General features: G+C 45.5%; 1 protein-coding gene across 1 annotated transcript in view; it reads left to right on the top strand.

Annotated features, from left to right (window-relative positions):
• LOC136620288 (complement factor H-related protein 2-like) overlaps positions 1 to 6,365 on the top strand; it is a 52,098-nt gene extending 45,733 nt beyond the window's left edge. The window contains exon 6 of the mRNA XM_066594989.1: positions 6,127 to 6,365. Coding sequence (XP_066451086.1) covers positions 6,127 to 6,365 — 239 coding nt within the window. The remainder of the gene's footprint in view (positions 1 to 6,126) is intronic.
• The last annotated feature ends 9,299 nt before the right edge of the window (positions 6,366 to 15,664 follow it).

The raw sequence follows: 15,664 nt of genomic DNA on the forward strand, positions 1-15,664 counted from the left end.
GTTGGCCCTATCTTCTGGGACATCTGTTCTTCCGGAATTTTCAAAGATTATGGCGAGTGGTTCGGCCATTACCTCTGCTGCTTCCTTTAGTATAAAATAGGAATTTAAAAGTTTGGTCTTCTCAACATCATTTTTAACCATTGCTTTTGACATACCCCAATTTCTTTTTTTATTGCTTTGGGTCTCTTTCAAGCTTCAACTCATTATTTGCTTTATTTTTTCTGACACTTGTCCTGCAGTTTCTGCAGACTGCATTATATTTAAATATGCCCCCATCTTTACATTTGATAAGCATATTTTTCTTCCTTTTTAGCATGCATTAACGTTTTGTGTTCGTCCATCCTCATCTCTTTAAATGCTTTCCATCTTTCCTTTTTTTTAGGGACTGTTTAGCAATTGTGTTTGGAGAATCTCATTTCACAATATTTCCCAAGCTTCTTAGACATTTCTGCCCTTAAGAACATCCAGCCATTGGATCCTTCTTACCCTTTTTCCGAGTTCATTAAAATCTGCCTTTCTGAAATTCAACCTTAAAGTCTAAGTCTTTTCAGGTCTTCCTCCCCATGCTATCCAAAATTCAATGATAACATGATTATTGCCACCTAAGGTCCCAGCCTCCCGTACTTCCTCAACTATTTCTTCCCTGTTGATAAGAGTTAGGTCCAAGATAGCAGATCCCCTTGTTTTTTCTTCTACCTATTGGAAGATAAAGTTGTCAGCAAGAGGGGATAAGAATTTGTTGGACACCTTATTTTTGCCTTAGAGAGATTCCCAATAAAAGTCTGGATAGTTAAAATCTCCCATGATCACTATGTCATGCTTTTTTTAGAACTTTGCCATCTGATGTAGAAAGAGTTCATCCATATCTTCTGCTTGTCCAGGTGGCCTATAGAGAATGCCTACAATGTTGTCCTTTCTGTTCTCTCTTTGTATTCTTACCCAAACAGTTTCTACAGAACTACCATTCTCTGAAGCTTGAATCTCTGTGGAGGTTTATGCTTTCCAAACATACAACGCAATACCTCCTCCCCTTTTATTGGTCTGTTTATTGTAAATGAGTTGTGTCCTTCAAGTCTTGTATTCCAATCATGTGTATCATTCCACCAAGTTTCTGTGATGCCTATAACATCATATAGCTCTTTCTGTGTTAAGAGCTCTATTTCTCCTTGTTTGTTTTCCATTCTCTGTGCATTTGTGTAGACACATTTTAGTTTGTGATCGGTGTCTCTTTCTCCCTTTCATTGCTTCTGAATTTTTTGTCGTTGTTATTTCTTTCCACTTCTAATAGCAAGATTCTCAATAGTATTCCTTAGCTGTATATTTTTGCTTGGCGTTTTACTTCTCTTCCCATATCCTTCTAGTTTGAAGCTCTCCTGATGTGTAGCAAGGTGCCCACCACATATTTGCTTACCTGTCTTTGTAAGGTGCAACCCGTCTCTAGCAAGGTACCCATCATATAGGTAATTCACTGTCTGGAGTGGAGGACATTCCATTCCTTGAAGCCTACCAGCTTCTTCTTGTCTTCCCAAGTAATGTTGACACAACCTAGAAGTATGTTTTGAATCATTATCTTTCTGTAATTTGAACCCCTGACCAAATAAGTGTACACCAGTATTGCAGGGTTTATCAAAATACTATGATAGCCCTTTTTGTCCAGTGTGCCAGTCACCCTCTACAAGTTGCTATTTCTGGATCCAGTGAAAGAGTTCCAGACCATCACACTCTCTCCTCCATGTTTGACAATTGGTGTCACACATTCAGGGACCATCCTTTCACCGACTTGAAAGCATACAAAAACCTTGCAAGGTGTACCAAAGTTGTAAAATTTTGATTTATCAGTCCATAAGACCTTCTTCCACTCTTCAGTAGTCCACTGGAAGTGCTGCTTGGCCGAAGCAAGTCTTTTTTTAAATTTTGCAGTCTTGGCTTTCTTAGGCCTCATGCCCACGTCCTGCTCAGATTTTGACAGCGAAAACTCGCAGCGGAATCAGACCGGGTGTGCCCCAAGAGACCCCATACTCACCTTTCCGGATCCACCGCGAGTGTCTTGGCCGGCGAGCCGCCGCACATGCACAGAGCAGCGCTTGGCGTGTCAGTGCTGGGCTATGATGCGGAATCACGCGATACTTCCGCACTACTCACTGCAAAAGTAAGTGAACCCCTATGTAATGTACCTAATCTAATTCTCTAACTTCTTAGTGACGTAAAAACCAGAAATTTGGCAGAAGCATTCTTTAGGTTGTAAATAGGAAAAGTAAGGGGATCACAACTTGATTATTGAATTCAAAGTGCAAAAGTGATCCCCTATGTAATGTTCTTAATCTTATTCTTTAACTTCTCTGTGTTGTACAAACTAGAAATATGCCATGACCATTCTTTAGTTCCTACATAGGAAAAGTAAAGGGGTTGCAACTTGATTATTCAATTCTAAGTGCAAAAGTAAGTGACCTCCTATGTTATGTATCTAATCTAATTCTCTAGCTTCCCGGTGTCGTACGAACTTGAAATTTGGTACAACCCTTCTTTTGGTCGTAAATAGGAAAACTAAATGGGTCACAACTTAATTATGTAATTCTAAGTGTGACAGTAAGTGACCCTCTATGTTATGTACCTTTATCTAATTCTCTAACTTCCCGATGTCGTGTAAACTTGAAATTTGGCACGACCATTCTTTAGGCTGTATATAGGAAAATAAAGGGGTCACAACTTGATTATTCAATTCTAAGTGCCAAAATAGGTGACCCCCCAATGTAATGTAACTAATAACATACATCTGTACCGCACAAACGTGAAATTTGCCACAACCATTCTTTAAGTCCTAAATAGGAAACATAAACGGGTCACAACACCAATTTTCAATTCTATGCATGAAAAACTGTGATAATCCATGATACATTTGAGAGTTCTTTTCTCAGAAACCATAAAGCCTTGGGAAATTATTTGTATAGTGAGGAGAATCTACCTCACCTCTATGTGTATTTACTGAGGAGACTCTAACATTTCTCTATGTATATGTACCAAGGAGTATCTACTTCATTTCTATGTGTATGTACTGTGTGTGTATAAACTGAGGAGAATCTAACTGACCTCTGTGTACACATACTGAAAGGCTGTAAAATACATAAGGAAGTGGTCATGGACTGAATGGATGGAGCATGCCTTTAAGGCTAAGTAGGGGCTGCAACCTCCAGTCTGGGGGTAAATTTGAAAAAAAAGGGTGTTACCTTTAAGGGTAAAAAGTGAGGAGAGTGGGAGGGGTGGCACATTCTGCAGAGGGACATTGGTACATGCAGTCAGTGACCTCCGCTTCCATTGCAAGATTTGTCATCCTGTTTTTACAGAAGGAATGGGCCTGTTTGATTTGTAAGAATTGTGAGGGCAATAGATGGAATTTGTGTTGTAGTTCTAGTTGGGTGAGCTTTCTTCGCTCTGTGTCATGCATGAAGTAGGCGGCTAGATTTGGGCCATGTTTTCAAAACCTTGTCATTTTGTCCCCTGCTAAAGTTGGGGTGACCTATCAGAGGCATATTCTTAGATATGAGGAAGGGGAGGCCGTAAGCCTTTCTAAGTTCCCTTCAAGTGATTATGGTGTCTCTTAGTAGCTGGGATTTCTTTATGTCTGTTGGGAGGGTTGCATAAGCTGTATGTAGACAAACTACTAAGACTCAGGGTGCAGCTAAGTTGGATCCAATTTCCCTGCAGGAATAAGCGTCAGTCTGTTGTATCCAATCTATGTGGTGAGTTAGGCAAGCTATGCTGTAATTTCTTATATTTAGAAAGTCTATTCCTCCCTCTCCTTTGTCCAGCATTAGCTTTTTGAGTGAGAGGCAGGGTTTTCTGGCTGCCCAAATATATTTAGTGAATTCCAAGTTTAGGTAGGTCATGTTTTGGTGTTTGAGCAGTAGTGGGATCATCTGCATTGGGTATAATAGTTTTGAGAAGCTCATCATTTTTATCAGGTGGCATCGTCCCGATAAGGATAGTGGCAGATGTAGCCATTGCTTTAGTTCTTTTTTAATTCTATCAAATAGCGGTGGGTAGTTCAGCCTGTAGATGGAGATTGGCGTGCTTCCCATTTTGATGCTTAGGTATGTGATAAATGGTTTTCTATGGTGGTCAGACAAGCGACGTCCCTAGCGTTGTAGGGCAGAGTGCACCTAGTTCTAGTATCTCACTTTTAAAGGGGTTTATTTTACAGTCCGAGAAGGCCTCATACTCAGTTATCATTGTTAATAGTGGTTTCTGGTGCATTTTTGGGTGTTCTAGGAACAGTTAAATGTCATCTGCGAATTGGGTAAGCTTTAATTCTTGGGAGCCTATACTTATGCCTTTATACACGTCTGACTCAGTCAATCTTTTGATTAGTGGCTCTAGCGCTAGGTCGAATAGTAGCAACTTGTGCTCTTGTGTAGTTCAACCGGGGTTGACAAAAAGCCTGGCGTATGTATTTTGGCTCTGGGGTTGCTGTATGGAATGTCAATGTAAGTTCTAATGGTACTTTCGATATTCATTTTGTTTAGCACCAGGTTTAGCCAGTCCCAGTTTGCACTATTGAATGCTTTTACTGCAACCAATGCTAATAGAATTGAGCTGAACGTCTTAGATTGGGGCGAATGATATAGGTGCACTCGTTGCATGGTATCAAGTGTTTCCAGGACTTTGCAAATATTTGTGACTGCCGAGCAGCCTTTCACAAACCCCACCTTTGCCAAGCCTACATGTGTTTGCTGAGTCTGTCGGCCATCACTTTAGACAATAATTTGATGTCCTGGTTGATGAGTGATGGGCCAGGGTGGGGAGGTGGGGAGATGTGGACTCAAAAGGAATGCTGAGATGTATTGTGCATAGAGAAGTAGCAATGCCATAATTTGGTTTTTAAGCAAAGCTCTACATAAAGATTAATATAGGCTGTGCAAGAGTTAATTTGTGCATAAATTTCTCTCCCCTTTCCTCTTCATAGACTTCTCTGGGCAGCATGAATTATTAACCTCTTTCGCTTTCTGTGTGTGACTTATCTGTTACTAGAGATGCACTTTACTTGATGACAACTTTGGACAGCAAATTAGTAAGAAGTGAGGAGACCCCTAGCAGCGAGCACTTTAGGAATTTTTCAATACAAAAATATTGTTTTAGTTAACTAAGCCATTTGCACTTTTGCTAGTTATTACATGTTAGAGGCAGTTCACAGGCAAAATACTATTGATGACCTTTCCTCAGCATAAAGGCCCATTTAGACCAAACGATTCTCACTCAAAAATCGCTCAAAGCTGTCCTTTGAGCGAGAATCGTTGAGTCTAACTGCACAGACATTGTGCAGTTTTCGTTAACGAGTCGTTTATCGTTGTCTTTCAGCAAGCTTAAAGAGAACAATGGGCCTTATCAGCGCCGCACACTGAGTTCTCAGTGGGATACCGCTGATACTATTGTTTCAGCTGGTATCCCGCTCGGGGAACACAGCCGGAGTATGAAGAAGACAGAGGTCCAGCTGTGTTCTGCAAACCCCGCTCAGAGTGCTCAGCTGTATACCAGTTGTGCATGCTCGGTTAACACAGCAGGAGTATGCAGAAGACAGTGCTCCAGCTGTCTTCTGTATACCTCGCTCGAAGCGCTCAGCTCTATACCAGCTGAGCGCTCTGAGAAGAAAACAGCTGTATACAGAAGACAAGTGGCCCCGCTTGTCTTCTGCATACCCCCCACTCGGAGTGCTCAGCTGAGCGCTCCGAGAAGACAACAGCTGTATGCAGAAGATAGTGGTCCCGCTTGTCTTCTCCATACAGCGTAAGCCTTCTTTTCGACACTTATGCAAAGTGCACATTCAAAACTGTCACTCAAACTGACGTTTGAGAGAATTTTGAGCGATCATCTTGCCGTGTAAATGCACACAACGATTATTGCTCAAAAAATGTCTTTTGAGCGACCTTTGAGCGATAATCGTTGTGTCTAAATGGGCCTTAAGTCATCAATCGTTGATTGGCTGGAAACTGCCACTCCGGATGCCAGACGATCAGCAGAGTGGTGGATCCCAGACAATCTTGCCTGGAAAAACCCTTTAACACAAATTGTCTCAAAGTGCCATGACCATTTAGTATTTATTTTTGTAACAAAATATCCCTCTTTGTGTCTTAGGGTCATGCTTTATATATGCTGAAAAAATGAATGAAAATCGTATTAGGGTACTGTGGAACAAACAAAAGAAAAAATCCTGTACAGGAAATTTGAGGATCCCTGACAAAAGATGTGTATTTCAACATGATGAAACTGTTCATTTTGAATGTCTGCCTGGATCTGTAATATATATTCCCAGAAAGTTAAAAAGCAAGTGCCTCGGAGGGAATCTACCATACCCTAAATGCTTTGAGGAGTGAGTTTAATCCTATTACAATGTTACACATGAGTTATGCTAAGTTAATTTCATTTTACTTCTCATTATTTGATATATTATATAGTATTATATATATGATAATTATACATGTATATGCCTTTGCAATCAGAATTATTCAACCACCATTGAAAATTATATTTCCCAAATCTACAAAAACTTTCAGCTGTTTGCAAAAAACAATCAAAACAACAATTTAAATAGCTCATCACAACTGATATAGCAAGTAGTTTCTCCAAATTCAATACAAAATGCTGCTTTTAATGTCTACTGCAGTCTCAGAATTCTACAACCCCTCCATGTCAAGTGTTTTTAGTACTTACCATAGTACAGCACTCTAGAATGACCTGCTACACGTGACGCACAGGTTTCTGATAGCATTTCTGAGGAATCTTAGCCTATTCTTCATGGTCAATGACCACAAGCTCACTAATATTTTGGGCTTTGCATGCTGCATCTGCCCTCTTCACATCCCACTACATGTTTTCTATGGAGTTCAAGTCAGTCTAGAATCTTGAAGCGAAACAATCCAGCATCCAGTGGTGAAATGATAAGAACTTCTGGTTTATGAGTAATAATTAAAACTACACAACAAACAACATTAGAGGGAAAGAAGCACAGCTAAAATGTACAGTAGCTTTGCTTGTTTTCCCACCTTCATTGTTTGCTGTGCAATTTTACATTTTCGCTACTAAACCAAAAGGTTTTTTATCATTTCAATGTCGAATGCTGGATTATTTTGCTTCAAGACTTCTCTGTACTGTGGGTCCCTGGCACTCGGGACTGGATCCAAACATGTGGTATACAGCAGATCTATATAAATGGGTGAGCTGATGATTTTCGACTTTGCGCCACTCCAGGACTTCAGAAACTAATCCTTGGTGGACTTTGAGGTATGTGGGATCATTGTCCTCTTAGAAGGTCCCATGATGCCCAAGCTTCAGCTTCTTTACAGAAGTGAATGATGTTTTCTCCTAGCACCACGCGGTCCTCGAGTCAATTCCATTTCCTTCCCTTCATGTTCAGCGCCATTTTTTAGCAAATAGACATGCAGGGAAGGCATTACCACTTCCTCCTGTGATGTGCCAGCCCTATCCCATCCCCCTGCAGTGAGTGGCTGGTGAGATCAAGTGACCGCCGAGTACTTAAAGCGGTCCTGCCCGCGGCTCACCTCAGACACACACTGGGGGAGATTAGGGAGAGTGCTGCTGACGAGATAGGGATAGTGTTAGTGTAGGATTCTGTCTACAAGAACCCCAACGGTCCTTCTTAGGGCCACATCTGACCGTGTGCAATACTGTTGTGGCTGCTGGGAGCAGTTTTGCACCAAAAACTTTTTTTTCCATCTCGGGCTGTGCAGGCTATTACAGCTATAGCGTTCTAAGTCTGCAGTCTATTATACAGAGTATAGGGGGAAAGGGTGCTGAGATAGGGACAGTGGTAGTGTAGGATCCTGTCTAAAAGAACCCCAACGGTCCTTCTCAGGGCTACCTCTAACCGTCTGCATTTAAAGGCTGTCTGGAGGGAGTAGTAGTCCATCACTATTGCACAGCTAGCCCTGTTTGCAGCATTCCTTACAATTTTTTTCTGCCTGGAGTTTGCCTTACACTAACCGGTCTCAGTGTGAAAGTGTACACACATTACTCCATGATTATTTACACCGGTCTGTGTCTGCAGTGAATTTTTACGCACAGCGTACGGCGAACACAGCCACTGATAGAGGGAAAGTGATATACACACTATATAGCCTGTATTCTTTTTCCAAAAAAAAAACAATTTTCCTTTGTCGGGCTACCTTTGACCGTTTAAATTTTACTGGGTGTCTGGTGGGAGTTGTAGTCCAGCACTATTGCACAGTTAGGCCTGTTTGTGGCCTTCCTCACTACTTTTATCTGCTGGAGTTTGCCTTAGAATAACGCTCTCAGCGAGAAAGTCTACGCACATAACTCCATAATTATTTACACCGGTCGGTGTCTGCAGTGAACATTTACGCACAGCGTACGTCGAACACAGCCACTGATAGAGGGAAAGTGATATACACACTATATAGCCTTTATTCTTTTTCCAAAAAAAAAACAATTCTCCTTTGTTGGGCTACCTTTGACAATTTAAATTTTACTGGGTGTCTGGTGGGAGTTTTAGTGCATCACTACTGCACAGCTAGGCCAGTTTGCAGCCTTCTGTTTTCTTTGTTTCTGCCTGCAGTTAGTGTTACAATACCGCTCTCAGCGTGAAAGTGTACGCAAATAATTCCATAATTATTTACATTACTCTGTGTCTGCTCTATTTGTAATCCACCATGCTGAGGGGTAGGGGTAGGGGTCGAGGACGTGGACGCGGGCGAGGACGCGGAGGTCCAAGTGAGGGTGTGGGCACAGGCCGAGTTCCTGGTCCACAGCCGGCTGCTGCGGGATTAGGAGAGAGGCAAGTTTCTGGGATCCCCAGCTTCATATCACAATTTATGGGTCCACGTGGTAGACCTTTATTACAAACAGAGCAGTGTGAGCAGGTCCTGTCATGGATGGTAGAAAATGCATCCAGCAATGTATCGACCACCCAGTCTTCTACGCAGTCCACTGCTGCAACTCTGAATCATCTGGCTGCTGCTCCTCTTTCTTCCCAGCCTCCTCACTCCATGAAAATGATACATTCTGATGAGCAGGCAGACTCCCAGGAACTGTTCTCGGGTCCCTGCCTTGAGTGGGAAAAAATGGTTCCTCTCTCACCTGAGGAGTTTGTCGTGACCGATGTCCAACCTTTGGAAAGTTCCCGGAGTGAGGAGGCTGGGGACTTCTGGCAACTGTCTCAAGAGCTTTCAGTGGGTGAGGAGGACGATGATGAGGAGACACAGTTGTCTATCAGTGAGGTAGTAGTAAGGGCAGTAAGTCCAAGGGAGGAGCACACAGAGGATGAGCAGCTGGACGATGAGGTGACTGACCCCACCTGGTTTGCTAAGCCAACTGAGGACAGGTCTTCAGAGGGGGAGGCAAGTGCAGCAGCAGGACAGGTTGGAAGAGGCAGTGGGGTGGCCAGGGGTAGAGGCAGGGACAGAGCAAAGAATTCCCCAACTGTTTCCCAAAGCACCCCCTCGCGCCAAGCCACCGTGCAGAGGCCTAGGTGTTCAAAGGTGTGGATGTTTTTCAGTGAGAGCGCGGACGACCGACAAACAGTGGTGTGCAACCTGTGTTGCACCAAGATCAGCCGGGGAGCCACTACTACCAGCCTCACCACCACCAGCATGCGCAGGCATATGATGGCCAAGCACCCCACAAGGTGGAACGAAGGCCGTTCACAGCCTCCGGGTCACACCACTGCCTCTTCCCCTGTGCCCCAACCTGCCACTCAGATCCAACCTCCCTCTCAGGACACAGGCATGAGCGCCTTCAGGCCTGCACCCACACCCTCACCTCCGCTGTCCTCGACCCCATCCAGCAATGTCTCTCAGCGCAGCGTTCAGCTGTCGCTAGCGCAAGCGTTGGAGCCGCCACGCACCCGCACACTCAAGCGTTAAACGTGCACATTGCCAAATTAATCAGCCTGGAGATGCTGCCGTACAGGCTTGTGGAAATGGAGGCTTTCAAAAACAGGATGGTGGCGGCGGTCCCACGCTACTCGGTCCCCAGTCACCACTATTTTTCCTGGTGCGCCGTCAAAGCCCTACATCAGCACGTCTCCCGCAACATCAATCGTGCCATCACCAACGCGATTACTGGGAAGGTCCACTTAACCACGGACACGTGGACAAGTACTGGCGGGCAGGGGCACTACTGAAACTACTCAGCATAGGTGACAAGAGGCACACGGCCCCCGAACTGTTGCAGGGTCTGACAGAGCAGACCGACCTCTGGCTTTTGCCGCTGAGCCTCCAACCAGGCATGGTCGTGTGTGATAACGGCCGTAACCTGGTGGCGGCTCTGCAGCTCGGCAGCCTCACACACGTGCCATGCCACGTCTTCAATCTGGTGGTTCAGCGGTTTCTGAAAAACTACCCGCACTTGTCTGACCTGCTCGGCAAGGTACGCCGCATCTGCGCACATTTCCGCAAGTCCACCACGGACGCTGCCACCCTGACGACCCTGCAACATCGATTTAATCTGCCAGAGCACCGACTGCTGTGCGACGTGCCGACACGGTGGAATTCTACGCTGCACATGTTGGCCAGGCTGTATGAGCAGCGTAGAGCAATAGTGGAATACCAACTCCAACATGGGCGGCGTAGTAGTAGTCAGCTTCCCCAATTCTTTACCGAGGAGTGGGCCTGGATGGCAGACATCTGCCAGGTCCTCGGAAACTTTGAGGAGTCTACCCAGATGGTGAGAGGCGATGCTGCAATCATTAGCATTACCATCCCGCTGCTATGCCTGCTGAGTAATTCGTTGCAAAGCATAAAGGCCGACGCTTTGCGGTTGAAACAGGAGACGGGGGATGACAGTATGTCGCTTGATAGCCAGACCACCCTCATGTCTATATCTCAGCGCATTTTGGAGGAGGAGGAGGAGGGTGAGGAGCAGGAGGAGGGGGAAGAGACAGCTGAGCACACTGCAGAGGGTACCCATGCAGCTTGCCTCTCATCTGTTCAGCGTGTATGGGCTGTGGAGGAGGAGGGGGATCCTGAAAGTCATCTTGCTAGCGAGGACAGCCATGTCTTGCGTACTGGCACCCTGGCACACATGGCTGACTTCATGTTAGCATGCCTTTCTCGTGACCCTTGCGTTAGACGCATTCTGTCCAACACGGATTACTGGGTTACACCTTTCTCGACCCACATTACATGGAGAACCTTTCCACTCTCATTCCAGAAAAGGAAAGGGGTACGAGAGTGCTGCAATACCACAGGGCCCTGGTGGACAAAGTGATGCTAAACTTCCCATCTGACAGCGCTAGCGGCAGAAGGCGCAGTTCCGAGTGCCAAGTAGCAGGGGAGGCGCGGAGATCAGGCTGCATGTTCAGCGCAGGCAGGGGAACACTCTCCAAGGCCTTTGCCAGCTTTATGGCTCCCCAGCAAGGCTGTGTCACCACTCCCCAGTCAAGGCTGAGTCGGAGGGAGCACTGTAAAAAGATGGTGAGGGAGTACGTAGCCAATCATACCACCATCCTCCGTGATGCCTTTGCTCCATACAAGTATTGGGTGTCAAAGCTGGACACATGGCACAAACTTGCGCTGTACGCCCTGGAGGTGCTGGCCTGCCCTGTGCTAGCATCTTGTCAGAGAGGGTGTTTAGTGCAGCTGGGGGAATCATCATGGATAAGCGTACCCACCTGTCAACTGACAGTGCCGACATGTTTACACTCCTAAAGATGAACAAAGTTTGGATTTCCCCAGACTTCTCTTCTCCACCGGCGGAGAGCAACGGAACCTAAAGATTCTTTCCGCTGCAACCGCAGATAAAAGCACTCTTCTCTATCACCGGGAAAATGGGGCATTCATCTTTGTCAATCTGGCTCTGACATAAGTCCTCCTCCTGCTACTCCTCCTCCAGAAACAACATGTCCTCGCGCTGAATGGCCAATTTTTCTGCGGCCCAAAAGGCTCATCTACCAATGTTTTTACAATTTTTCAAAGTTTCAAAAGTATTGATACTTTAACATGAACCAATTTTTTCAACAGGGCTACCTACAGGCTCTGTTACAAATTAAGCAACATTGAGCTGTATCTTTCAAAAAATTTTTATGGGTTTCACTTGCCCTCTCGGTTGATAAATTTTTCAGAGGTACACTTGTACTCTTGGTACACTTATTTTTCGGGCCCACGCCTACACTCTTATCCAACTAATTTTTCCGGCCTTCGCCTACGCCCATGGTACGCCAATGGTTCTGAGGTTGGCCTATACTATTACTGCAGAAATTTTAATGGGTCTGCCTGCCTATACTTCTGCTACAAGAAAGTTACAGGGGTCTGCTTATACTGCTGCCATGTAAATTTTACAGGGGTCTGCCTATACTGCTACCACAAGGATGCTACTGTGGTCTGCCTATACTGCTGCCACTTAAATGTTACAGGGGTCTGCCTATACTTCTGCCACATAAATGTTACAGGGGTCTGCCTATACTTCTGCCACGTAAATGTTACAGGGGTCTGCCTATACTGCTGCCACAAGGATGTTACTAGGGTTTGCCTATACTGCTGCCACATAAATTTTACAGGGGTCTGCCTATACTGCTGCCACAAGGATGTTACTGGAGTCTGCCTATACTGCTGTCACTTAAATGTTACAGGAGTCTGCCTATACTGCTGCTACATAAATGTTACAGGGGTCTGCTTATACTGCTGCTAAACAAATGTTACAGGGGTCTGCTTATACTGCTGCTACACAAGTGTTACAGGGGTCTGCCTATACTGCTGCTACACAAATGTTACAGGGGTCTGCCAATACTGCTGCTACATAAATGTTACTAGGGGGTCTGCGTATACTGCTGCTACATAAATGTTACTGGGGTCTGCCTATACTTCTGCTACAGAAATTTACAGGGCTCTGCCTATACTTCTGCTAATGAAATGTTACTGGAGTCTGTCTATACTGTTACTACAGAAAAGTTACTGGGGTCTCCCTAGACTTCTGCAACGTAACTGTTACTGGGGTCAGCTTATACCTTTGCTACAGGAATATTACAGGGGTCTGTGTATACTATGGGTGCACTAAGTCTTTCTATCGCGGTGTTCCACCTATCTGGCCCAAAGAAAAACCCAGACTGACTAGGGCATTGAGTGTGGGCCGAAGCCAACATGTATTTTCTCTCACGTTACCACAGCTATCTGGGGCACTGCAATGGGATTTCTTTATGTACCGTCTGTGGGTTCCTGGGACCCACCCATGCTGTGGGTTCACACAGACTTCCCATAGCGGTGTTGTACCTGCCTGGCACTATAAAAAAAACCAGACTGACTAGGGCATGGAGTGTGGGCCGAAGCCAACATGTATTTTCTCTCACGTTACCACAGCTATCCGGGGCACTGCATTGGGACAAACAAGAGGAGCGATACAGCGCTAATGAGACGTGCACAGCTGCGCTAGCATCGGAGTCCGCTCTATGCCCGTGATTGCTGAGGGTTTGTACAGAGGCCTATGTCCTCGACGCAGTGAAAGTCTGCCATGTTTGGGCACTCTGATTTTCTTTGTGTACTGTCTTTAAGTTCCGTGGACTCACCCATGCTGTGGGTGCACACAGACTTCCCATAGAGGTGTTTTACCTGTCTGTCCCCAAAACACTGACAGACTTGGGTAGGGTGCAGAGTGCAGATTGTTTACCCCTTGCGTTGTTGATGAGGTATCCGACACCCAAACAGAATGAGTAGTGTGTGGACACATAGATTCCCCATTGCTATATCACTCGCAGCACCTTGGACCACACAAGACAGAGGCAGACCCAGGGCCCGCTCACATACTTCCCACACCGAGTATTGCTGCATTGTGGAGATGTGTAGAAGTGCTGGGCTGGCACCTGAGTCCCCTTTATGACCACGTTTGCAGCTCCTGACGGAGGTGGCCTAGGATTGGAATGAAGATCGAACGTCAATTTCTCATCGATTCTCAACAGTAGTGTGGGCTATCGCCCCCCCCCCCCCCGACCTCCTTTTAAAGAGGGTCGCTACCTGGCCCTGCCAACCCTCTGCAGTGTGTGCCTCGAGTTCCTCCTCATCGCAGACGCACTTATAAATAGACATGAGGGTGGTGTGGCTATGAGGCCAGCGTGTGGCATGAGGGCAGCTGAAGGCTGCGCAGGGACACTTTTGTGTGCGCTGTGGACACTGGGTCGTGCGGTGGGTTAGGCAGCATGTAACCCAGGAGAAGAGGCAGTGGTGTGTTCCACAGGCAGTGCTTGTGCTTGGTTGGAGGTAGTGTGGTGCTTAGCTAAGGTGTGCCTTGCTAATGAGGGTTTGTCCGAAGTAAAAATTGTTGGGGGGGGCACACTCTTGCCGCTTTTGTGGCTTAATAGTGAGACCTGGGAACCTGAGATGCAGCCCTGCATGTTGCCCCTCGCCTGCCCTATCCGTATCTGTCGTTTCCATCACTTTCGTAGGTTTTCCAGATTTTCACACGTGAAAACCTAAGCGGAGCATCGGTCATATACAAAAATGCTCGAGTCGCCCATTGACTTCAATGGGATTCGTTATTCGAAACGAACTCTCGAGCATCGCGGAAAGTTCGACTCGAGCAACAAGCACCCGAGTATTTTGGTGCTCGCTCATCTTTAATAAAGATGTAATGGTTAGGTATCCACACCTTTCTGGCAATATATTATACTGTCCCAAATATCCTATCTACTGTGCAATCTAAAAGCACTCAGACCCCTTCATGTTTTTAACATTTTGTTATGTTAGTAATTTGAGATGAGCGAGCATACTCGTTAAGGACAAATACTCGAACGAATATCATCCTTTTCGAGTAGCTGCCTGCTCATCCGCAGAGATTCCGGTGCCAGCGGGTGTGAGCGGTGGGTTGCAGGAGTGAGCAGGAGGGAGAGGGGGAGGGGAGAGAGGGAGAGATTCCTCCCCCCCCCCCCCCCCCAACCCGTTCACCCCGGCTCTCCCCCGCCGGCACCTGAATCTTTGCGGATAGCAGGCAGATAACCGAAAAGGACGATACTCGCTCGAGTATTTGTCCTTAACGAGTATGCTTGCTCATCTCTATTAGTAATCTATAACTATGTATTATAACTTTGTGTACCTTGTCTCTTGTAGGCCATGGGACTACCTTGCTTCCTTGCTTCCTTGACAAGCGAAATGTTGTCCATAATGACTATAATCTCCCATTTGTCTTTTAAAAATGGAACAAATTCTGAGACGTCATCTGGATTCTTGTATAACGTAATAAATGAAGAAATGATATAATGATACTGCTATGGCTTAATGAAGAAATGCTGCATATAAACAACAAATTAACTAAAATATAATGTCTCTTATATAAAACAAATGATCAAAATGTACTTCTGGATCATTGCTTTCTGTGCTTCAGCTATTTCAAATAAACACACTTACAGCCTTGTTTCTGTGTGTTTTTTATTTTTGCTAAATAAGTGGAAAATTACATAACAGGACTTGGTTAAGGGGCATAGCTGGGGGGCAGGGGGGCATATGTCCCTGGTGCAATGGTTGGGCACCAGACTAAGCTACAGTCAAAGGAGACAATCAGATGATCGCTGCAGTTGAACAGAGGAAGAAATAGCTTTAGGGCTAAAGGACCTTCAGTCTAATGATCAGGTGACCAGTCATACATATAGGAGAGCTGCTGGATAATCTGAAGGACCATTTGACGTCATGAGCATGTGTGGGAGGATTCCGACTCC

Source organism: Eleutherodactylus coqui, chromosome 3 (genome assembly GCF_035609145.1).
Source record: "Eleutherodactylus coqui strain aEleCoq1 chromosome 3, aEleCoq1.hap1, whole genome shotgun sequence".
Classification (NCBI taxonomy): domain Eukaryota; kingdom Metazoa; phylum Chordata; class Amphibia; order Anura; family Eleutherodactylidae; genus Eleutherodactylus; species Eleutherodactylus coqui.